At 41.4% G+C, this 25,770-nt stretch overlaps 1 protein-coding gene across 1 annotated transcript in view; it reads left to right on the top strand.

Annotated features, from left to right (window-relative positions):
• Positions 1 to 216: 216 nt before the first annotated feature.
• The window catches only part of ELMO1 (engulfment and cell motility 1), a 256,338-nt gene continuing 230,784 nt past the window's right edge, over positions 217 to 25,770 (top strand). Inside the window, exons 1-3 of the mRNA XM_082014822.1 lie at positions 217 to 708; positions 13,664 to 13,704; positions 14,833 to 14,905. Coding sequence (XP_081870948.1) covers positions 631 to 708; positions 13,664 to 13,704; positions 14,833 to 14,905 — 192 coding nt within the window. The 5' untranslated portion in view covers positions 217 to 630. The remainder of the gene's footprint in view (positions 709 to 13,663; positions 13,705 to 14,832; positions 14,906 to 25,770) is intronic.

Here is a 25,770-nt window from a genome sequence, read left to right as displayed (position 1 = left end):
TGTGGAAACTGCTGTGTGTTCTGCCTTCTTCCTGACATGCTGGTTGCTATAGTGCAGTGATCTATTTGTGAACACCCAGAAGATCATTGCTATAGTTAAAAGAAACAGTGTTTCCTGGCCATAACTTCCTGGGCAATCTCTTCTCCTGGCGCCAGCTTTAACCGATTCGGTCACGTTCACTGGGACTCCAGGAGCGATGCTGTAACGGGAGCTTCCTCTAGTTTGTCGCTTTTTCCCACCAGCGTATTTAATAATATTTAAAAATAGTTCATCTATTTAAATGTAATGCATGCCTATTATTCACCGTACGTTTCAGTGCTTCAGCCATCTTTCTAACCGACTGTCGAGCCGTGCAGCGTGTCGTGGCGATGTGTCCTGTGTTTGCTTCTCTCATATGTGCCGTCCTTTTGCTCGTGCACATACATACACACGTACATTTTCATCCACCTGCCCAGCCAGGCAAAACGTAGGAAATGATGAGGCAGTGCCGGAGTTCTGTCTGAACTGCTGTATTATTTTCTTTTTCTTTTTTTTTTTTTTTTCCCCTTCTCCCTGCAGGTGTGAATGAGCGAGACTCTCTGCAGTATTTAGTGTCCGGTTGTACCGGCTCCGAAGAACAGCAGCGTCGCAATGCCCCCTCCTGCTGATATAGTGAAGGTGGCGATCGAATGGCCAGGTGCCTTCCCCAAGTTAATGGAAATAGACCAAGTAAGTGCCTGTGTATGTGCGCTCGGCCGGCCCTGCGCGTAAATAAGTTCTTCTCTGCGCCCCTGCATTTCTGTTTGCTTAGATGCGCACCTATGTTTCTGTGAGTGCGTGTGTAGTAGACGGTGTTTTTTATATGGGGTGTAACCCTCTTCCTCTCGTACTGCTTAATGTTTTTGATGTGTTTAGTCGGCTTTTTTAATTTGCTTTTTCTTTTTAAACAGCTGCTTAAATAAGGTGTTTACTGCTTATGTGACCCACTTAACACTTTTGTTGCCTTAGTTTGTTCAACTGTAAAATTGTGGTAGTGGTGTTACCTCTGGGTGGAAAGTCTTCAAATTTTTAGTCAGTGCTTTGCATTTGGAATAGGATCATACTGTATGGCTGCAGCAAGTGCAGGTTTTGGAACTTAAATAGTGGTGCACAGTGAGCAGGAGGATCTTTGCTGTTCCATACAGGAATCCCAGGGGCTGTCCTGTTTAGCTGGTTATTTCTAATGCAATGGCCCCGTGGACTGATTTGAAGCAGTGTACAGCCACTAACAAATTCAAGATTATAAATTAAAGACACTCTGTAGGAAATCTGGGGGGGAAACAAACCAAATCAAGTTAGAAAAGTGCTGTGTTTTATGCTCTGGACTTCTCTGAGATTGTTTTTGTGGCACGTGTGTTAATATTAAAAGCAACTCCTTTAATATTGAACAGCTTAGCCACAACATTTTGAAATCATACAGCATGTTACCTGTTTAGAATAATTACTATTTCTGTAAACAGTATTCCGAGTGAAGGAAGGCATTTTATAATGTGCTTTAGACCCTAGTGTATCTGGGGACCAAGTACATTTTAAAGTTCTCTTGGAGAGGAGAAGATTTGAATTCATGCTGAAAATGTTTTACTGAAATGGGATCCTAATTTCTTCATACAATGCAGTCAGTTTCACTTCTAGTTAACCCTTCTGTGGCATATGCCTGGGAAATTCCTGTGTGAACTGTGGAGAAACATGGTACTTGAGGATGGCTGGGATAAGAGCAGTATGATTTTTAGGCACTCTGAAATATCCTTTAGAGGAAAGGGGAGTTCCCAAGTGGTTAGCACTTTGTAGTTTGATTTTCAGACCTGTTAAGCTTCTCCATTTTCATTTGCTGAAATTTTTTAGTAAGCATATATCTACAGATGCAAATCTCTTGCCTTCTGGAGTGAAGAATGTTTTACTTTTTTCTCCTTATATAACAAACAGTAGACACTGTGCACACTGTGTTCAGGGAAGGATGCATGTTAGTCATGATGAACAGCTTTATTGCTACTAAGTATGGTGGGGACAAAAATGAACAAATATTATGCAGTCTGCTTACAGGCAACAGTAAAATAATACCAAAATTATTGTTTTTTGTTTACAAAACAGCTTAAAGTAACTCTCCAAAAAAATCATACCTTATCTGAAATATTATCTTACTGTCCTGGAACCTTGTTTTTACCTTTATTATTTAAGATTTAGAGGGGACAAGAAGGATCAATGCTGACTTATGTCAGGTAGAACTCTTCCAACGCAGCCTGCCAAGTTGGTTGTAAGCTTCTTCATGCCACTTTAGAGGGGGGACAGGGGGGATGGGGGAATGAGGAAGAAGAGGGAAAATAAGGTTGAAAGGGAGAAGACTAACAGCAGCCTGCTCCTGACGCAGAGGGAAATGGGGGAATGAAGTTTGGGGGTCTCATCCCTTACCTTTCTGACATGGAAAATACAGGTGTGGTGACAGGAAATGAAGATGGGGAAGAAGCATCCCTTCCTAATACCCATACACACAAACCCACACATTTGCCTTTTTCAGAGGCTGGAGCAGTGTGGTAATGAGCCCTGAAAACATACATGCTTCTAAACACATGGCTTTGACTTTAGTTCACTTAATGCTAACTTTTCCCCAATCTGTTTCCTTTAAAACATCTATTTAGTTGGAGAGCTGTAGTGGAGGAGATGATTCATAGCTCAGATGGCTAGCTGTCGGAGATGATAAAGGGGAGGAGGGAAAAGGAAGGCAGAAAAGTGACTTGCCCATTGACCAGACATTACAGCCAGTCCCTGTCTCCCAGGTGAGATCTGCTGATTCAAGCACCATTTGACATATATTCAGAAAATCCTAAAAACTTTGCCTTATCAGTTTTCTCCCTCTCTGATCCCTTACCTGCAAGAACAGTATTTAAAAGAACAGTACTGTATTATTTAAAAAGAACAACAAATAAACCTCACTGTAGGATGATGCAAGTTCTTTCTCTTTCAGACTACTGGGGTTATTCCAAATATTGAAGTACAAATACCATATAAGAGGTATTTTCCAGAGGAAAATCTGGAATTTTTTTTTTCAGGTTGCTTGTTGTATAACCTTGGTAGCATTTATTTATATTCAGTTGCACAGTATCCCATTCCACCTGCTGTGTATATGCATATTTTGCTTAGCAATGAAGAGAAGAAAATATTTTCAAAATGAGGAAATGTCACTGTGAAACCACAGTGATTGACAGTGGTGTACTAGAAGGTGTTGGGCCTGAAAAGAGCTCATGAGTATTTTTTTCCACCAAATGTATTAAACTTTACATTAAAAACCTCCCCTTCAGGCGCATGACTTCTGACAACCTGGACTTCATGAGGCACAGAGCTTTTCCTAGTTGATGTTTCCCGCTACGTTTCTGTAGGTTTGTCAACCTGGGTTCATCAGTAATGATTTTACCTTTAATCATATAAAATTAGTCTCCCTGACTTAGAGAGACTCTTTGCCTGCACAACTAATATATAATTAAGTGCTTTTCAGAACCAGCCTCTGTGCCTAAACCTTTATTCTCATTCATTGAAATGTACTGTTTGACATCAGGGATTTCCAACTGCTTTTTTTCCTGGAAAGTTGCTTTAAACAGGGAGGGGGAAACTGTATATTATTTACTGCCCTCTCTCTTACCAGGTGGGGACTAATTAAGTTGCAGTACAGCTAGCAACTGGCTGTTGCCTGTATGTGTTAGAGCTGATTTTAAAGCATGTGCAAGCTAATGTACTCTTTTGCTTTCTCCTTGAGAGATGGACTTGACTGAATTTAATTAATGTCTTCCAGAATACTTGGGTTTTTTCATTTGGGTTTCCCCCCATTTCCATCACTTTGCTCAATTATAAATTTGAAAAATAACATCTAGACTCTTCCCCCCCGCATAAATCCCTACTGGCAATATTAGTACTGTGGTCAAAATTAATTTTTAATGAAAAGATTTGATTATAACTTTGAGCTGGGTATAGGGATGATCTGCCACTTCTAAGTTTTCCTGTCATGTAAGGGGAGGAATGGAAATGGGTTGGTGTCTGAATTTGCGCTGGGATCTTTTTGTGGACTTAGGGGTGCAGTCAGGGGAAGAAATGACTGGTAGGTGCTGACTGCCTGTTAATCTTCTTCTCCCAATCTTCTGGCCGATTATTCTGGAAGATGTTCAGAGCAGGACTGCGTGGACTCTGTACAGGTGAACCGGGATGTTGGCGACTCTCTCCTGTCTTCTCTTTATTTGTCCCAGAAACAGCCATTTCATAGGAGGATGTTTGTTTCTTGTTTCTTGTTCAGATGGAAATTTGCATGCTTTAATTTCTGCCCATTATGTATAACTCATTCGCAACTGTTGGGGTTTTTTTCACAGCACAAATTATTTTAGGTAGCCAGTGCTCGTTTTGTGTTACCTGGATACTTTGTTCTATGGATTTACAGCTTCACTGTTCCTGCTGCAGGGGAAGCAGCTTCCAGGAGAGGCACAAGATGGGTATTTGGGGACAATAAATATTTCAGCTTACCCCATTTAAATCCACTCTTGTGTGTTAACGCAAGTTGTACTAAAACCAGGTTTCTCTAAACTCAGGGATGAACTTCCTCACCACTGGAGGTAAACGTTGTTCCTACAGAAAGGAATGGTTTGTAATTAAACTTGGTTGTACAGTCTCTTCCTTCAGGTTTACTTTTATCTATGAGATCATTAAATATAGATTCAATTAGCAGTTGTGAATCTTTACATTAGCAAAAAAAAAAAGCTGTGTTGTCTTTTCAAAGCACAAATCTGGTACAGTGGGCAAAATTTACAGGAGCACTGTCAAATGGCAATTTCGTGTTAATACAGTGCAGTGCAGCACATGGGAAGAACCATGAGCTGCTTTACATTAATGCTTTCTCTAAGGTTTAGGTTTAGTCAGCAAGTTTATCTTTTAAGAGTGTCTTTCAAGCTGTCTCTTCTCTTCTCTGCCAGTGTATGCTATAAATGTCATTTTAATTGTTTTTTGTTTTTTTTTCTTCAGAGAAGTCATTGTACTTCACTGCATATTAAAAGGAAAACAGTGAAATTTCTTTTTTAAAGGGAACTTTCAAATTGTTTTGGGTTTCAGACCTAAATCTGGACCCTTGGGGGTTGTTAATTGATTTAGAGGAGTGTTTCTGGAACTATGGGGAAGAAATGTAGTTCAAAAGGGTTTGTGAAATGCTTAATCAGAGAAAAGAAAGTGGCACATCACTTCTGCCACGTGTGTGGACTAAGAATAGCTGTAATTTCTGCAAGTGCTGTCACTAGTAATAGCACTATACCGATACAGTTCTGACATCACGAGTCTAAATGTATGCAGTATTAGTGAGCACCAGCATCATTCAAGTGGTGAAGAAGAAAGGGATGTTGATTTATCTCTGTACCAGGGGCTGCACTACGAAGTGTCGCTCCCTGCGCTTGGTTCTGACTCCCTCAAAATCAAGGGGCTTAGTGCTGAGGGGATGAAGGAAGGGAGAGCCTCTTGCCTCCTTCCCACAAACCTGCAAAATTATGTGGACTTTTATCCAAAAAGTGTAATAGTATTGCAGTAACTGGAGTTACCAATGCTTTTTGGTATGTATGTTGTGAAGATTTCCAATGTTATTGCACACCGTGAGTTTAAAGTAGTTAAGGGAAAGGTCAGTGCCTTTAACAGCTGACAAGATCCCAGTTTCTTGAAGATAGAGGACTAGGAAGCAGCTCATGGAGGAGGGAATTCTGACCCTGACTTATAAAAGTGTTCCCTGCCTGGCTTTGCTAGCAGCAGCACCTTCCTGTCAGGTCCGAGATGGGAGTTCGTGCTTGAGGCTGGCCACTGCAGCTGTGTATCAGCCATTTCTGAAGGAGGAGCTTGGTTGCTGCTGTTGGGAGCCTTGCCCGAAAATAGATGAGCCAAAAGGTGGCTGCCTTTTCAAAAAGACTATAAAATACTTGTCTAGCTTAAGCCAGGTTGCTAAAGGTAGGGCTTGCTTAAAATCAACTTCTAAGTGTTAAACAGATGCTGACAAATATTTAATGTTTTATTGCTCCTTGTTGTACCCGGCAGTATTTCAGCTTCACAAAACCGAAGATGAAATTGTTCATAAAAGAGATACTAACCAGCATATAAACATAGTGAACATATTTAACATTTTTATAATCCTTTCAGTTTTGTTACTGTCAGGAATTATTAATAGAATTGGTAAGGAAATCTTATCTACTAACTTAATGTGCCATTTTCTTTGTTGGACTAATGAAAGGTCTCAATTGAGGGGGGGAATAAAAGCTGTTCAGCAACAAGAATAACCTTGGAAACAATAATGCAGATGTTTTAATGCATTGGATATAATTCAGTGCCCTAACACACGTATATACATAGGCAGTGCTTTCTTAACGTAATGGACCAATAGCCGTTAATTACAATGGGTGTCGAAAAATATGATTTATTTTCGTACAGGACCATGGGGTTGGAGTAGTCATCATTCGGGCTCTGGTTCTTTGCTGTGGTGGCAGCCAGCCATCCTGGATACAAGAGCAATGTTATCCTCACATGCTACATTTTGTTAGTCTGGCTTGTCCGAAGCCACGTTCCCACTGGTTGATCGGAGCCTTTCAAGGCTGCAGACGGACATCCTGTGGTGCATGGCTGGGACTTCATCACTGAAAAATACATAAAAACTTTGTCCTATACTGTTGAATACAGAGACAGCAGCAAAGCTCAATAGCTGTGGAGAAGGGTTAGAATTTGTAAAAGAAATTGTGTGTGTGGCGGGGGGAGAAATAGAAATATTTAGTGAGTGATAGTCTAATGGATGCTACTTATGCTTTGTACTTGGTGCTGTCTTCTGTGTTAGAAGACATTAGTTAAATGCAGTAGGCAATTAAATATTTTTTTATGGAAGTGGAAATCGAGCCAAGAGACGCTTGAGGTCCTGCAGAAATAGTGTTCCAGTGTTCCTGATTTCCAATGTAAAGGATGTTCAGGAAATAATATTTTAGGAAAGAGATGAAACATTTTATTAATTCTTTCCTTGGTTTGTTTCTTTTTGTTTGTTTGTTTTTTGTTGTGGTGTGGGGGTTTTTGTGTGGGTGTGTTTTTGTTTTTTTTTTTTAATTCATGGCTCTGATTTTGTTAGCCCCATAGTACTAGCCAGAACCTCCGCATTGGAGCCTGAATTTTGCTGCCTGCAACTGATGGCATTTTCAAGATGAAGGCTGAACATGACTGTAAGATTGTTGCATCCACAAAATTTTTTTAAGAAACAGCAGGAGTCTCATCTCTTAAAAGTTAATTCTGCTATATTTAAAGGAAATGTGCAATGATGAGATTCCTGGAGTTACACACCACTGAATTAATTACAAGGTACTTCATTCACATTCTGGCCAGCTAGAGTATCCCGGCACACTTTATGATTCAATTATATTCTCCTTACAGAACTCCAAGATTGTAGTACAAAAGAGTAGTACTGAAAATCCCACAGTATAAGTTTTTTGTGCCCTCACACAGAGACTTTCCTGCCTTGGTAGGCCAGCAGTGTGTCAGTCATGAGCTGTGGGTTTGGGGTTTCTTCATTCAGCTTTCAAAGGTGTGCTCACCTAATAAAGTGGTTGTGTGCAGGGCCACATCTTAAAGCCCTGCTTTGTAACTCTTCAGGTCCTCTGAGAACTGTATTTTAAATATGTGGTGTGAGCATGTTGCACACAAATATGCTGTAATCCACAGCTGTAGGTCCCTAGGTGTTTTATAACTCTTCAGTACTCTTGCCTGGGAGTTTTTGGCATCCCTGTTTGTGAAATACTTGAGGAAGCAGGGAATCTTACAGCTTGTTAGGACATCAGATGTGGAGTAAGAAGTTTCTGTAAAATTCTGGTTTGTTTTTTTTTTTTTAGTAATGTTATGTTTCACTGTTTCCTTCTCATACAGTCACTTTCATCCTAAAGATATGATCTGTGGGGCAATGCTTATATCTGCTGAAATGCAGATTTAGGAGTGAGGCTGTCTTTGGGGGAAGGGAGTAACGTGGGAAGCTGCAGCTGAGAGTGAAGGGGAAGAGGACATGAACACCTGGTTTTCCCCAAGTCTTGTGTGCTCTGCAGAACCATCCCTACTGCCATATTTGTACCAAAATGTTTCTACTGACATGTTAAAACTGCCACCGTAAGGGCTGTGAACTGAGACAATAAAAGCTCTCTCCCATCAGCAAGCTGCACAGAGAGTTTTGCCTGTCTGCTCTGGAGTGTGAATGTCTTCTGTCTTGGGTTGTGTTGCTGCACCGAGAGAACTGTGTGGTGTAGACCTGGCCTCGGCTGGGTTTTACGGTCTCTTTTACTGCAGTGGTGGGGTGTCCCTGTTCTTTAGGTATTCACTCCCTCTGGTGCTTCACTGAGTTAGGGAAATCCTCTTCTCTGTCTTTTATAGATGCCCAATGCCTAAGAGTCTGGTCTTGCTAATGCTCCATTGTAGTCGATAGACAAGAGTTGATTCCCAAAGGGATTCGGAGCAGCAAAGGCTGGTTGAGGAGACTGAAGCCCAAAGCTATCCATTACCTCGTCCTTTCGGGGGAAGACCTTGCCTCTTACATCATGAGAAACCAATGGCAAAATAGTGAGTCAAGGACTCAGGCATCCCGACGTTCTGGGGTGTTTGCCACTGGACAGTCCTGCTTCTGTTTCTGTAGCCCCTGCTATATGATAGTAACAGATGAAGCCTCCACTGATCATGAAAAGAGGTGTTATTCTGGTTTTTTTTTAATAGCCATAAAAATGGCTTTTGCACTAAAAACTTTGTTAGTAGAATGGTTGCCTTAATTATAGACAGAATGGTCTATTTACTGGCTTAAGATCCTGTTTTTTGACAGATACATAGATCAGCAGGAGAACTTTTTTTTTAATCCTGAGTGTTTTTCACTAACGAATGTGCTACATCTGCTGTTTTTCTGTCATAGGCTTACTGACAGCAAGGGTTAAAGTTTTTCTTGTTACTTCTGTGATTAAAAGGTGTCAGCCAGGGAGGGTGAGATCTCAATCGTTGTCCAAAAAAAACCCCAAACCAAAACCCGGAAAAAGCTATGAATCTCTGCTAGTTATTTGAAAAGGAAAGATATTTATCCTTGGCCTACAAGAAACCTATCTACAATTCCCTGGTACAGCCCAATCAAAGTATATCTGAACTGCACGTATAACACAGGTTTCAACCCAGACTTAGGCTTCGGTCCTCTACAGTTCACACACACACTGTTGCCATTTGCTTTGAAAGTGCTTTAAACCCAGGTTAGTGTACTGGTGGCTTGAACTGGACCTAGGGCTTGGTCAGCACTGGCGTATTGAATGTTCTTAGCTTTCTTTTGCTCATCCCAGAACTTCTCTACAACAAAACAGTGGCCTGGACTCACCCAATCTAAACTCTTGCATGCCTGTTCTTAGAGCTCGCTCCCTGGTGACTGGTTACCTCTATGGGGCACCCAAGGGGTAGGCATGAAAGGATGAAACGGGTGAGGAAATTGGAGTGGGAAATCTCAGTCTGTGTTCTGCAAGTTATTTTAGAAGTTCTACAAAATATTGCACAAGTAGCAACGTCCTGTACCGTGCAAGGGCACAGACTCAAGACTAAGTTTGGGATCTGTGTGCATCTTGGCACACAAAACCTGGAGACATGACCTGAGACACACGCAGGTGAGCACAGAAGTGGTGACTAGGTATTAGTGCGTGGTGGATATCATTGGGGCTTAACCAGCATCGTGGGCACCTGTACTAACCAGTCAGCGCAGATAAAGCTTTACTGAAGATGTTTTAATTCACATCAGCTCTAGTGCTGCCTACGCTTGGTGTCAGTGGCAGGATGCCCCCCGTGTATGCAGATCAATAACTTGTGAGGCCACAATGCCCTATTATCGTTTCCCACTGGATTTGAGATAACAATTTAATACCTACCCTAGGAAAATACTTCTATACTAACCAATGCGTTCAGCGCAGATGGCTGTGATAAGTTAGCTGAAGGAGTTATCTCCTATAGGGAGCATAACATTTACTTTGATCTGTGTTATTTCATGCATTAAAGCTTCAGCTTGATCTTAGAGCTTTAAATGAGCATCGCAGCATGTGTAAAAGCACGCTTCATTTTTACTAGTGTAGGGGAAGAAAGAGAGGCAAAAAAACCTAAAACTAAAAGACAGTAGCACAGAATGCTTGTTTCAATGATGGAAGGACTTTGAAATATTTTTGGACTGTCTGGATTGTAAGGAATTCTTTGAAGTACATTAATAAGGGGAATTTGACTTTTTAGAACTGTAAATGCAGCAAATGTATTATATAAATTTCCATAAACATAATTTTATGGAAATTAAAATAACAAAACCAACAAGTTCATTCTCTTTGACATCAGGCGGATATTTACAGCCAGGCAAAAATCCTCACGTCTTTGGATGGCCGGCCGAGGGGATTTACTCTGCAGAGAATGGAAGTAGGCTTTTACCTCATCTTCCATGGTTCAAAAAGAAAAAACCACCGTAGCCCACTTTTGCTTGTCTTCTAGTACCGATACATTCCTATACGTACGGTACCCAGTCGTGTCCTGCTGCTGTTGCCCGAGCATATAGATAGGTCTCTTAGAGCCTCCAGCAGCAGGACTGCGACGGGCTTCTGGACGCGGCTGCGAGCCGCCTGTCGCTCCCAGAGCAAGTCAGGGCTTTGCTGGCACAGGGGCCTGGCTGTGCGCAGGCAGGGCGGCCAGGGGCTGCCGCTGCCCGCTCGGCGGGCTGCCTGCCGCAGCCCTCCGGCAGCCCCCGTGTACCGGCTGGAGCCCAACCGGGTGGTTGCAGAGAGGGAGCCATGGCAGGCCCTCCCCTGCTTTCAGGCACGTCCCGCTGACGGCTGCGCGTGCCGGTGCTGGTGGCAATTTATCTGCTTGGCAGGGAAGGAGAAGGAATTTTGTCTGGAGACTTGGGTGTAGGGGGAGTGCAGCCCGAGGGGTGATTAGGAGCAGCAGGTTATTAGGATTGCAGTGGTATTTATTGTGCATTTATTAATTTGTAAAGTGCTGTCAGATTACTAATTGCAAACTCTGTATCCCAGAAGAGTTCTGCTTTTTTTGCATCCTGTTGCTGATAAATGAGTTGTACTTAGTCACTTCAGTGCTGTAGCAGTAGTGCCACAGGAGGACAAAGCAGTACTGTGAAAGCCTGGCTATATTAGTAGTTTTTATTACTGAAGAACTATTTTGTTTTTCTTTTTTAACTCTTCTTTACAAGTTCTAGTTGATTTGTTGGGTTTTTTTTTTTTTGGTCTAAATTTTTAATTTCAGATAACGTCATGTAATAGTGGAAAGGTGGTATAGAATTAGAAAAGGGGGAGGGACATGAGCAGGATTGAGAAAGGACATAAAAGCTGATGTGTGGAGGACTTAGAAGTACCAAAATAATGATTTGGAAAGGAATCGTATCCAACCTTCCCAGTGTTTATATTATTGCCAGTTTGGTTAAATGTCTTTTTGTCATAGTTTCTTATGGGAAGCTGTAGTTCGTAAGAGAAATAAGGGGGGGGGGAGAGGCAGTTACTCTTTTTGTCTTCCATTGTATTAAATCTGTGAGCTGATAGCAATTTCCTTAGTAAAATTTGTATCTGGGATTTTAATGACTTTTATGAAAATAGGCAAGCAGCGGCGCGAGACACAGCGCAGCGTCCGGAGGAGAGCGGGGCAGGCAGCATGCGGAGCCGTGCGCTCCGCTGGGCAGCCGCTGACCCGCAGGCTGGCACGCGTGTGCTGCCTGGCGAACCAGCGTTGCCCTGCTCCTGACAAACCTGTGCTCCTCCCTCTTCTCTCCATCCCTCCTGAAAAATGCGTTTGGTTTGTGGGGGTTTTTTGGGGGGAAGGATAGAGGGAAAAGAGTAGTTGGAAACAGGGATTGCTTTCACAGGACTGCAGAAGCTACAAAACCCCTCGGGGAGGAGGACAGCAGGTGAAAGCAGCTGCACGTAAGTGACACGGTAATCCAGACTGAGGAAATGATCAGACTGAAAAATCATGGGGAAGAACACACTCTTTTTTCTTGCGTGATCTGCTTCACAGCCTGGTTATGGCTACGCAAGCAGCTGAGCCAGCAGAACGGGGAGAAGCTGCTGTGGAGAGAGGACGTGTTGGCTGCTGCAGCAGGGAGCAGTTTCACACTTCTTGCCTTTTCTCCCACGTGCCAGTATTTGCTAGTCATTTAGGCACATTGCGAGTTGGATGAAAACTATTTCTTCCTTTTTACTGGGCCAATTTTTAGTTTGATCAAGTTCCCTCTGATCGTGTTCCCTTGTGTGGCTCATCTGGGTGTTCACGTGAAAATAGTAATGGCAGTGAAAGAGGAAGGATGGAAACCAAGGACTGAGGGGGTATGGCAAGGGGGGGGCGGGATCCTTTCAGCAGACACTTTCATTCATGTTTGATTAAAATGATCTTGTGTTACACTTTTCTCTGGTTATAAACTGACTTAGTTGACTTGGCTATTGAAATAACAAAGCATTCTCTGAATCTGACCTGATGAGGGATTCGTGTCTTTGCTTTTCTGTCTACGCAGTGATGCAGTTCAGAAAAAAAATCCAAGCGAAAAATAATTCTTGCTCCCCATCGTGTACCCTGCTACTGACTTAATTTTTAGCCTAATCAGTTTTTCCATAAACCCTAAAGGGAGACTACTTTTGGCAACAGTGGTGTTTTTTATGGGTTGTTGTGTGGTGGTTTTTTGGGGTTTTGTTTGTTTTCTTTGCTTCTTAAGAGTTCGGTGAACTGTGATTATTGGAATTAGGTAGAGAGGAGGCTCCTATGCTCTTTAGGTGATTTGGCGAATTTTCACAAAGCAACAGATCTGTGTGACATTGTGTGGTCACCCAGTATTGGAGAAAAAAGGCTTGGTACTGATCCAAAATTGAAATTTGGTTTGGTTTTTTTTTGCCATGCAACTTCATCTATATTTTGGGTTATAAAGATGCATTTTCTTTTAGCCCGCAATCTTCCAAAAACACTTGCATGTGCACCCTATGTTTATAACAATGTTCAGAGTGTTGCAACATCACTGGACTAGACTGTTCCTTCTATTTTGGGACCCAAAGCAACAGAGCTGTTTTCAGTCAGTCCTAATGCTCGTGCTTGCAGATGTAGAGAATAAAGCAGAACTGATATATCTGGGATCTTAACACCTTCCAGCTGGTGTTTTGTCGAAGGGGAACCTGTGTATGTGTACTTAGGAGAGAGGATTATTGTCATCGTATGAGCATATCTGAAAGGGACAAAAGAAGATTTAAAAATATTGAATGTCGTCTTGCTTCAGATGTCATTCCTGGAAAATGCTCATGTTGATATCTGAATCTTCTGTTTCTGTTGGGTAATGAGATGCAGTGTACACAAAAGACCCTTTGGCTTCTTAGTTGGGAAGTTGAGTTGATGCCGCGTGGGCTAATGTTGACAAAAAGGACTGATAATGTCGTCATGTGTATGTGTAGCAGTGCTGTCTTTAGCAGACCAAAACAGCAAAAAATTTTTTGGTCATATCAAGCTTGATACAAAACAAAAAATGAAATACTACTAACTTGTTTTGTTCTTTGCAGGCAGTGGTTTTGGAAGCATATTTTAAGAGCTCAGGGCTGCTTCAGTTTGGTGATTGTTTTTTTTCTTTCTTTTTTCCTTAAACCAGAAAAAGCCACTGTCCTCAATAATAAAAGAAGTCTGCGATGGGTAAGTTTTGCCATATAGTACATACTAGATACTATTAAACCAACCAGGAGATAATTTTTTTTTTGAAGAAAAACTAGATATCCTGTATGATTAGTCATTAGTTTCTTAAATCTTGTAGTTGTTTTATCTTCAGATTTTGACTTTGCAGTGTATTTTGGATTGGTTACTTGCAAGATGAGGTTCCCAACAAAGCATCTCTATCATGTGGGGGTTCTCTAATTAGACTATTGCCTTTCTGCAGAAAGATGTATTTACCCACTCACTTTACATGTGTGATCCCTGCAGTGCATTGGGTTAAGGAACTAAAGCGCTGTCTGTGGCTTTGATTTTTGAGCACTGGGTCCAGTGGCTGCTGTAAGCTGGTCCAGTTGATGTGACTGCTCCCATGAAACTGAAACATTAATCACAAGTCCTGCAATAAGAACTAATAATTGGCTAAAAGAAATATCTTGCTTTAGTTTTAATACATTTGGGGGAAAAAATGCTGTTTTAAGCAAGTGCTACCACAGAGGAGAAACTAGTTTATATTCATCAAATTACTGCTGAGATAAAAACGTGGTATTTTATGTGTAATGTAATATATCAACTTAATATTGTATGTGTTTGTTATTGTATAAGCTAGCATAAAAATTGTGGTACTGTAAATTTTTTTGGAGTCTGTTTCAGTGATTTAGTGATCTTGCTTACTGCAAGCAAAAATTATGCTTGCTGTTTTTTATAGATCTGGAATGAATATCAGATCATTATCAACTTATTTTTGGAGCACTGAAGTGTCACTGTAGCGACAAAATAGTTTCTCTTCTTTCTCCCCCCTCCTTCTTTTTATCTTTACCATGGAAGAAAGGTATTCTTTATGTAATTTCTTTCTCGACCATGGTCATGTTTAGGGCTTTGTTTCAGATACGCAAAGGGAAAATCTTATTTATAGGATGTATTTTTACTGAAGTTTTCCCTTTGTAAGCATGCTTGTATCTTAAACTTTGGTACTCATCACTGAAAGCTATGGAAAAGTATGAGAAATACATGGGAATGACAGGCATTTGTTTGATCATAGTAAAAGTATGTAAAGCGTACTTTTTGAATTTTTAAGATTTCATTTTGTGATTAATTTATTTTCATATTTCTAAGGTGGTCTCTTGCAAATCATGATCAATTTGCACTGCAGCATGCTGATAGCTCTAATTTCTACATCACAGAGAAGGTAGGTAAATCATTCAACACAATTCTTGCAGAGCCTGTCAAAATGTTTGCCACAATAATTTATTTTATATTAAAATATGTAAAAACATAGAGTATTTTCTGTAATGCAATGCCGATAAGAGGGTAGGTACTGGGGGACCTGGTTTAATGATTTTGCACGGATTTCTTCTGCTTGGAAAGGCAAATAAAAGTTTGTGCTAAGGCCTTCACTTCTGTTGAGTTTGAGACTTAAGCGCTGAGCCCTTCAGCTTTGGTATTTGTGCATGTTTAGTATTCTGCTGACAAGTGGTGTACAGGAAATTGAAATATGTAAAACGTGAAGGACTCTTTGAAGTCTGAGGAGACGTTCAGTGCATGTCACTTCCCTCTTTGGCGGATCAGGTAGAAATAAGTTTCAGTGACTGTGTAATATTTGCTACTGCTTCCCACCTGCTGTCTTGTCCTTTTCCAGTTCTGTATTTTACATTGGCTTATTTTTTTTGGTCCCCAGATAGCGTGGCAATGAGTGATTCAGTGATGCAATGATTTCAGCACAGAGTAACGAAATGGCTGGAGCTGTAACAAAAATGGAATGTCTAGTCTAAATAAATGGGACCTGCTCATCTGAACGAGACCAAGTAGTACATTCATTCCTAGCATTACTGATAGAATTGCTGAAATTACTGAAATTATGACCCCAAAAAAATTGTTTGGAAGAGTGTACACGGTAGTGCTGCAGAGGTACAATTTCTAAGCGATGGGAAAAGAGCACTATTCAAAACCTACTGAAGTCTGCATGCAGATTCCCTAACCTCAGTGGGTTTTGAGCTAAGTAGACCTGAGCGTAGCTGCATAGACGTAGATGGCTTACCTTGTTAGCAGTTCAGTTTGGCTTACTCTTAAGCGGAAGGGTCTTTTGGTTTTGTTTTACATTTTACAGTTGTTTAGGATCTGCTAAACACAGCTGAGACATGAACTAACTTTTCTCTTGCTGTAATACTTACCCCCATCGAAGAAATAAAGGGAACTTAGGAACAGTTAAGCATTTAGAAAGACTAAATTTAGCAAGACAGCTAAAGCAGTTGCTCATAAGGTAGTGCTGCTTTTTTTTTTTTTAGCAGACCAGTTTCAGTTTTTCATTTAACTGTTTGTCACCCCAGACAACCTTCTCAATGTGTCACAGTTTGTTTTTTCCCTTGTGTGTTTTTTTTCTCTCCTTTCTTTTCAAGTTTCAATTGACAGACACTTCAAAGGCCACCACAAGGAAAACTGTGGACGTAATTATTGGTTGCTGTGTTTTGCCTCCACCCAAATTAAAGAGTGAGACTGTTTTGCTAATTGCCCTGAATTGTGACACAACGTTTTCCAATATGCCAGACAAAATTGGCATTTAAACTCTGATAGTACAGTGAGTATTTCCAGGAAGCCAGGATCGAGCGAATACTTGGGCTTGTTGAAGGAATTTGTCCTGATACAGTTGGAAGAATTTTCCAGGCTTTGCCTCCACCTTTGGTGGGTAGGATCATGCAGCTTTGGAGAAATGTTTTCTGTTCTGTATAAAAGGAAGTCTGATGGCTTTTGGCTGCCTTTAGCTTGCAATAAGGATGGAAAATGATGGTCTTCTAGAACATTTTGGATTGTACTGCGGAGAGGACTTTGAGTTTGTTTATTCCCTACTGAAAATATGCAGAGTGTCTGACTCTGAGTCACATAAATAAGAGAGAAGAGCTCTAAATGCCACCAGTATTACTCAGATGTCTGTGACTTTTATTAGATATTGTTCATTGTTTATCACTGCTTATTGGATGGTGGCTATAAAGAGAGGCTTATATAGGCCATCACCCTTTCTACATACTTTCCCTCATTTGTGTGCAGTAGGGTATTGTTGCCTTCTGAAATAAAACATGAAAAACACCAGGCATGAGGGCAAACACATGCACTTCAATGAAGCTGCAACACCAATTGTTAAAGCCCATGTTGCTTTAGTCTGCCTCTTACTAGGACATGAGCAGAGCTCTTTTGTGGCAGCGATGGCTTCTAATACGTAAATATTTTTACTGCTCTGGAAGATGAATTGTATGTCCGTACATATGCAGAAAACATTATGTATAGGTCATGTTTCTGCAGACCCTTGGTGACTGCTGATTTATGGCCTTCCAGGTAGAGATGCCTTTTTAAAATATCACCGTGTTTAAGGTTAACAGAAAGAAAAGCAATTAATGAATTCTTGTACAAAGTAACAAGAAACTTTGAAGTGAAAATGGTACAAATGTGGGACTGTCAACACATGGCTTACAATTACATATTTGTTTTTGGGTGGCAAACAGCGCATCTGTGTTTTGGTTGTCATATGCAGAACTCTATCTTTTGTAGCTGACCTATATTTCCTGATTATACCATACATAAATATAAACAACGCCCAAGCAGTTCTGCCTCTTACTTCTTTTTCCCTGGCTGTATTATTTAGAAAAATGCCTCTACAGGAGTAGTAATAACTCCTTCAGACAGTATAAGGGTGGTCATTTAACAAACCTTGAGTCAGCCAGGGTTCCTACTGGAGATAGTGCTTATCACAGGAGATGCAGTTTGGACTGCTGCCTCTGGGGTCTGATTTGGCTATATCTGTGCCTCTGAAAGTGCAGTGGAAATTATGAATTATGTATTTCAGTAATTTTTTTTAATGGGAGAAATAAAATAAGAGGTTATGTGAACAAGAAAACCGAGCAGACATAGTGCCTAAGCTCAAGCCTAGCTGGTGTTTTTGATCACGATGTGTTTGATTTTTTTAATTACAATTATAGGTGTGTCCTTTTTTAAAGGAGGGCCATTTCTTTGATAGGTCAAACCTCTAAAAGCCTGACTTCTGAATCAGGATCTCATTGTGCTAGATACTATATAATAGAGAATAAAAAGTCACCTTTGCTTCAATCTGTCCAGGTTGTACCTGAATAGATGCTTGTGTACATCAGGTGTAATAACTCAGGAACGCTATAGCCTGGACAAGCTCAGGTTTAGAACAGGAAATGCTATAAGAAGGGCAGACAGTGGCTGTATAGCTGTGTGCTATGTGTGTAACTGGGCTGAAAATCACAGCTTGGATATCTGTCCACTGTGTTCCTCTGCTGGCAGTACGAGGAATCCAGGGACAGACATCCAGGTGGCTCATGCAGCACGTTGGTGGTTATGCCTGGTCCCTTATCGCTGCACACTCTTGGCCCTGCAGACACAGTCTGGCTCCTCCAGATCCGCCTGAGCATCTGCACTGCCCACCATGGGCTCTGGGTCTGGGAGGGATCATTATTAGCTCAAACCCAGTCTCAGAAAACAAAAAGGTAGTGAAGGAGCTGGATCATTGCAGTGGTTCAGATTACAGCGCAGCCTCAAAAATGGTCATTTTGTCACATCTGGAGTTGTGATAAACCGCAGCGTTTATCAACAAAGGGGCCTTGCAGGAGTATGGGGCTGGGGAAGAGCAGTGTTCAAGCTGACTTCACTGCTGGAGGCAGAACGTGGTGGTTCTTAATCCTGCGCCAGAGCAGCTATCAGGAATAAAAGGCTAGCTCGCTCTTGCTGAGGGGCTTTTTGAGCGAGCTCTGAGTTATGTGCAGCACACAGTGGTAATACTGGTGCCATTTTTTATGTTATCTTTTAAATGGAAGGAAGTTTCATTCATCTGTTTGTTGACTGCAGTCCCTTTTTATTCAGTCACAATTTCATTGTGTTCAGTTTTTACATCTGATGCCTGTGAAGACTCCATGTGTTTTTCTCCTTCATTCCCGACGCCCATTTCCCTTTCATTCTTACGTATTATTGTATGAAGTGGAAGAGAGCAGACACTGAGCTCCCTCTATTAGTTTTGAGAGACTTTTGTACTATTTTGCAAATGGACCTGCCCCCACCTTTCTTTCACTGTCATTATTCACCTCTTTGCTGTGTTTGCAGATGGGACATCTTTCTACCCCCCACCTTTCCTGAGCTGGGAACCTAGGTAGAGTCCCCGGTGTTTGTTCTTTCTCAAAGGTGCTTTTGCTTGTGACCTATTTTTTGCTGAATACAACCTGTAATTGTATATTCATGTGAAATTCCACTATGCCATTACAGGCTCCCTGCGTGGGAGTGTATGTAAATTACAGGACAAGAAATGAGCCACTTGTAGGGTTGGAGTTTTTTGGAGGGTTTTTTTTCTTTCATGTTTTTAGTATTCATCTGTTTTCACTGATTAGTTGAACTTCAGTAAGTTGGAAGCAAATGTTCTAAGTAACGAAGGTTTCTGATTCACTGAAGGACCTGATACTTTGTAAGCAGCTGAGAATGAGAAGTAGCATGAAGGCTGGGGACTGGAGAAGTATATTAAGTGATCTTTTCCTCTCATTTGCCATTTTGATAATACATTTGTAAGTAATGCCACATAAATAGCAGATTCCAATCCAGATTTGACCTGGACCAAACTATGCTTAACTTTCCCTTTGCCACCGATAGGACACGTGCTATTTCCCTCATATTCACAAATTTCTTACTCTTTGGGGGCATCTGCACAGCCCTGCAGAAATTCCTAACAATAAGGGCAGCACATGGAGTCAGAGTGGCTGTGCTTCTGCCTGATAGATGTATGCAGGTAACACTGTGCTGTGGACTCCGGGAGAAACTACTGGACACAAGTATATTTCTCTGGTGAACAGAAATAAAACTTGAGTAGCCATACACTAAACCACTTTCAATCCTGCTTTGTTCAGCCTGATTTTAAGAACAGTGGTTTTACTTCTCTTAGTAAATTAGTCTTGGTTTTTAGGATTTATTTTGTAGGACTTTAGGTTTATGCTAAATTTTCCAGAGAAAATAATTCTGTCCTGTCAACCTGTTACAGTTTCTGGGCCCAGCATGAACAGCTTACTTCTTCTGCTTGCCTACTTTTTAAATATTTGGTGTGACAACATCTATTTAGTTCCTTAGTTCCACATCAAGGCTGATGAGATGAATCAAGTGTTTGTTTAAAAAGCTGTATGGATATTTATTTTCTTGAATTCAGTTTGCAATTTTGCCTCGCAAGTAATCGCTAGAGAAGAGAGGCTTTGAAAAGGTTTGTCTTTCTGTTACAGCACTTGAAGATAGGTATGGTAAACTGCAGGCACAGTGGGACTCTTGGGGTTCAGCTGACAGCAAACCATTCTTTAAGATATGTCTGACAGAAAAATGCTCTTTAAATCATCTTCAAACTTAAAGAACAACCTTTTTAGATAGAAGGGTAGTTTTACAAGGTGCGGTGAACAGATGTCACAGCTCACTGCTTTCAGCAGGACATTTCAGGGGACATTTCAGACTTCTTCTCCCCTTCCCTGTGAGATCCTGCCACTTTATTTCTAAGGGGCATGCTTAGAAAAAATGCTACAGCATTTTTTTTTTTTTTTGACAATTTGTGGAGTTGGTGGCAAAAGGAGATCATTCTGTGTCACTTTAATTAAATCTGCTTGATAAAAGTCTGCCTGATCTGATGTAAGAGTGCGGCAGGACCTTTGAATCATGTCCAGGAATGGGCTGCAGAGAAGGAAGAAGTTAAAGGAAGAGGAATGAAACTTTTGCTCTTTATAACAGCTGTGAGCTTTATGTCTCTCAGTTGCTTGTGGAGCTGGCTTAGGCTGATGTGGGATGACTTGCTGGTGAATTCTGACTGTAGTCACAACTGGAGAAGGGATGTTTTCCCTTCAGTCTCTCTCTGAGAGGAAGGGCTCGGGCAAGGGAGTAGGAGTAGGATGTACATGTTAAAAGAAGCACAAGCACCTACAGGCTTTCCCTTAAACAAGTCTCAGTATGGTTCCAAATGTGGTGCTTGCAAAATGAGCTGACCCTCCGTCTTGCTTCTACTACGGTGCTTATTCCTGTATTTTCCCTTACAAACTGGGCAAAACCCCAAATGGTAAAATTTTCAGCTGGTTTAGTTCCCTTGTTGAGTCATCAAGTTATACAACTGTTTATGCCACATAGAAACAGTAGTAGGAATGAGCAAGAGACTGAAAAGCAAGACTGCTTTATGGTAGCAAGCTGTGCTTTGATTTGGCAAAAGTGACTGTGAACCATGGTCTTGGCGTATGTCCTCAGCATCTTCTGAAGGAGCTACTGCTCCTGCACTGACCCCTCAGTGGTGCTGTGGGTGAATGTGTTGGGCAAACTGCATCGAAGAACTGACTTCAGTTTGTCAATCCTTATTTGGGTGGGGGGTTTTTTGGGTGTCCATACCAGTTCCCTGTTTCGATTTCCCCACATGATCTCACCGACAATAGTATGAGCCCAACTAAGTCTGTCATTTCCTGATGTTTATTTTGCAGGGTGCAGCTCTTACGTTCCAACTTATCAGGGGACGATAGGGCTGCTTGTTATCTGCCCACCCCTTCCGTGTTACTGGTACAACTGTCTGTGTGGTTGCTTGAATTGGGGAACTGATCCAGGTTAAAAATAACTTACGTGTAACTTCTTTTCGCATGTCAGACGGATGTCTGCTCACGGTGTAATACCACTGCTGCTCTGCAGAGCAAGTAGTACGTGATAATGTTGTCCTTGTAGATCACGCCACCTCAAGATGAGTGAATCATGCAAAGTATGGACTTTTTCTTAGGATGTGGTTTCAGTGGTATTCAAGCTGGTATAACTGGGGGCTGCTGGAGAAAAAGGTAGTTGAGCTTACTTTTTCCCTTCCCTTGCTTCATTCCCTTCACTTCTCTAGTGACTACTGCTGGAAGGTGAGTTGGTTCAAGTCATGGATCTGACAGAAGAAAACTCTGGATTTTTGTTTTTTTCCCCCTCTTTTTTGTGAATGAAGGGGAGAGGAAGAGGTAACTTTTCTTAAGGTTAGGTGGTTAACTGTGCTGCTGCATGTTGGCAGATCCAATGTAAAGAAAGTGTTGGGAGCCCACATGCTAGACTGATAGTGCAGAATTGTGCATCCGGTGGGTTGTAGAGTTGCACTGGATTAGGTTTACCCTGAAACTGCACCACTGGTGTAACTTGGTTTATTTACTAGCTTCTGTAATCCTTGAATGGGGGTAGATAAACAGCATGCAGAAAGCTTCCTCTTTTTAGAAACTTCATCTGAACTACCAACACTTAATTTTTTAAGGAAAATGCTATCATCAAATTCTAACATGAAAAACTAGAAGACATTCTCCCTGTTTCGAGCAGCTTCCCAGAAAAGGAATTTTATCACAAGATTAATTGCCTCAGTATTTCTTCTAAAGCAGTAGATTCCTGTCATGCGAAGTCGTACAATGTTGATAATTACCTATATCTCTTAACTCTCATCTTACTAAAGTCTTTGGTGACTAAAAATGAACTTAAGAAATTTCCTACCAGGTCAGCCAAATGTTATATCTGACCTCATAGTCTATCTCCAGCTGTAGTAGTAGTAAATGCCGTTCAGGGTTGTGATCTGGTGATGGCTTTTCCCTCCCTACTTCCTCAGCATTTGCATTGGTTGTACTGCAGGTGTTGGAGGCTATATCTACACTTAGTCCATTTAGTATCTGTATAAGGGCCATGAAATTCTTTCATCTCTTCTTGAACCTGCTGATACTGTCTGCTTTCACAGCTTCTTGTGAGAGCAAGCTCAAGAAGTTCACTGCCTGCTGAATGAAGAGGTACATTCTTCATCTGCTTTAAATGGATCCCTTACTGCTTTTGTCAAGTTACCTCCTAGTTCTCATACTGCAGGACTTGGTAACAACAGTTCTGCATTCAGCTTGTCCACTGCTTTCCCTCCTCTGGCCTTTGTCCCTCCAAACTGAGGAGACCTTGCCTTGTGAGCCAGCTTCTCAACCCCACTGAGCATTTCACTTGCCTTTCTCTGCATTTTCCCTGACACTACTGTGTCCTCCTTAAGATGTGAAGATCAGAACTGCACACAGTGCCCTGTGTATGGGTGCATGAAGTTGTTCTGTTGTGGCAAATGATGCCCTCTGTCTAGTGCACAGTACCACTTCTGATGCCACCCAATATTTACTGGCTGCTGTAGCACATTTAATCAGTGCCTTAGGGGAGATCTGCCAGCAAGGACTTTGCTTCTCTTTCATGAGTTGTTGACTTAGGAATAGTTGTTGACTTAGGAATGAACTCTATTATGCATCATTTTGTCCTTATTTACTACTTGCCCAAACTCATCCTCGTGAAAATGTTATGATGTCACTAACTTCAAGTATGTTTCATAGCTCTAATCTTTTGTCATGGTGTCAATCTGGAGGAAGGCATAAAATAAAATAATTGTAATATGAAAATAGGGAAGAATCTATTCCTTAACGATATAAACACGTGAAGAATTTTACATTTGTTGGCTGTTATTCTTTAGCCCAGTTAGAGAAGTATGAAGGAAGCTGTTTGGTCAAGGTTAAAAAATAGTGCTGAGCGAGCTATAACCATGGGAACCAGTGCTTCTAGGTCTTCCTCAAATATGTTAAGAAAACATTCCATTCCAACCAGTTACAGTGAGCTGAATCATGAGGCATTTTGCTGGGTATAGGAGATTATTAAAATAAGACAAATACATGGCAAAATAAACATTAATTTTGCTTGATAATTTTTCCAAAGTGTGCCTCCAGCAAAGCTCTGAATAAATGGCTTGACTGTTTTGATAGGATTTTTTGAAAGCGAATTCACATACCTTCATCCCTTTCCATGGTTTGGTGGACTCTGTTAATGCTCGAGGCCTGCTTTTTAGATGCAAGTCTCCTGCATGTGTTTTGGACACCAGTAAAGGCAGAGCTTTAAGAAGGAACAGTCTGGTGGCAGATAATGTAAGTTCATGTTGCTCCAGCTGGTGGAGTTGGAAGTCAGGGGGCCCTAAGACCTGAACACAAAGCGACCTGTCCAGGTATCCTCTGCTTCCTGCTGTGTTTTGTTGTTTCTGTGTTTTCATGATGGTACTTGTCTGTCTGATGGAAAACCTGGCTTGGAAAGTATCGTGCAGCAGTATGGTGCTTGGAAATACTACCTACTCAGTTAGAATAAAATTATCTAGTGAGTAGACTCTTGCTAGATACAATATTGCAAATGGGCGTCATTTGTATCCATAAAATAACTGCTGTCTTAGTCCTAGGTAGCATTTATAATAAATCTATTTCCCGATATGGAGTTTTTTTAGGGGCATTTTGGACAGTGGTGTTTCTCTAGTTCCCTTTCTGCCCAGGAATAAGTTTCCCTACTACAGATCAACAGCATGAACAGTATCTACAAACCTGATGTACACTTGAGAAACAGATGAGAAATGTCTTGGAAGAGGTTTTGGTATAGACCTCTTGGTAGAGGTTTTGGTTTTTGGTGGTGTGCCCTGTCCTGAATAGCAGTGGTGCGTATGAGTATGATGGCCAAAGCCAGGCTGCTGTGTTGGAATGACGTTATCCTGGAAAAGAAATCCACAGGATGCTGTCCCTAATACTAAGCAGATTAAGTGTATGTAAGTGTTGCAATTGAAATTAACTGGCATGCTGACTACTGCATCAAACAGTTAACGTAGGAAATCCTCTTGGCTTAATTGTACACTTACACGCTGTTTCTTGGTAGGCGCTTAAGTCACTATTTAGAATGGAAAAACAAAATTGGATTTTTGATTGGGGAACAGCTAACCCTTTTCAAGTTTTGGCTAGCCTGCTGTGTTAGAGACTTGGTGCCTTGAATACTTTCAGAGAGAAGGCATGGGCAGTTTTCCTTAGGCCTTATGTCTAAATCAGAAGTTGAAGATGAGCTCTTGTTCTCTTGTGATAGCAGTGATTGAATTTACAGTATAGGGCAGACTTACGCACTTTGCTCTGAGCCAGGCATGATGAGAGAAAGGTTTTTGTGCTTCATGTGCCGTGGCCTCTGACAGCATTGCCACTTTGAGTCTTAAAGCTTTCGTGTTTCAGATTTGGCTTGATAAATAAACAGAAAGACCCCAAACAAAACTTCCAGCGATGCTTTTACATACTGTGTGTGTTCTTTTTCCTCTGCTATTTTATATATAACCAGCTGACATACAGTTACTCTGGAGAACAGTACTTGTTTATGTCTATGTGGTATCTGAACTTCAGCCAGGTTATCAGCTTCCCTTTTTCCACTTGTTTTTAAATTCCTCTGACTATAGAGAAATAGTGTATTTTTAACAAAATATTTTTCACTTGCTAGATTGATTGTAGATTCAATCTATGCAATTTATAACTGTCCTTATGTAATTAGAGGTTTATTTTTTAACCTGCATGCATGACACTGTAGAGAGTGTATCAGGTTAAGCCCGAATTTTTGTGAGTTAGGGTTTCAGCTTATGACAAAACTCCTGTAATTGAACAAACTGTGGAGCTTGGCTTCACCTTGAAGCAACTGCAAAATAATGTAATTCGGGCTGTCGTTGACAGCTGGCTGCTCCCAAAAAGGGAAGGTATAATTCCTCCTCATGCTTCCCCTGTTCTCTTTCCTCCCACCCCCTTTCCTGATCCCAAAAGTGTGGTTCCACCATCTTTCCTGGGTTAGCATTAGTGCTCAACCCTTGCAGAGCTTGTTTCTGTTTATTAACCTGACAGAAAACTCTCCTCTCTTTCCTGCCAGGGCTGCTTTCTGCCGAGTTAGTGAGATCCTGCCGAGTTAGTGAGATCGTGCGGTTGACCCCTCAGACAGGTCTGTCCAGTGTCAAAGCTGGTGTGAGGTAGAAGAGGGAGCACGTGGTAGAAGAGGGAGCGCACACGGGCAGGAGGGTGATGAGGGAGGCACCCTGCCTTGCAGTAGTACTCCACTCTTCAGCAAACTCCTTGGACCTTCTGAGACCATAGCGTTGCCTTCTCACACAAAGCCTGGCACCTCATGTTTGCAGTGGACTAAGAGGGTTTGCAGAGACCCTTATTATGGCCCACATGAAGTGACTTAACTTGTTAAACCACA

This window comes from Phaethon aethereus (genome assembly GCF_964289735.1).
Source record: "Phaethon aethereus genome assembly, chromosome: 2".
NCBI classification, from domain to species: Eukaryota; Metazoa; Chordata; class Aves; order Phaethontiformes; family Phaethontidae; genus Phaethon; species Phaethon aethereus.
This window is presented reverse-complemented; position numbering and strand designations above follow the sequence as displayed.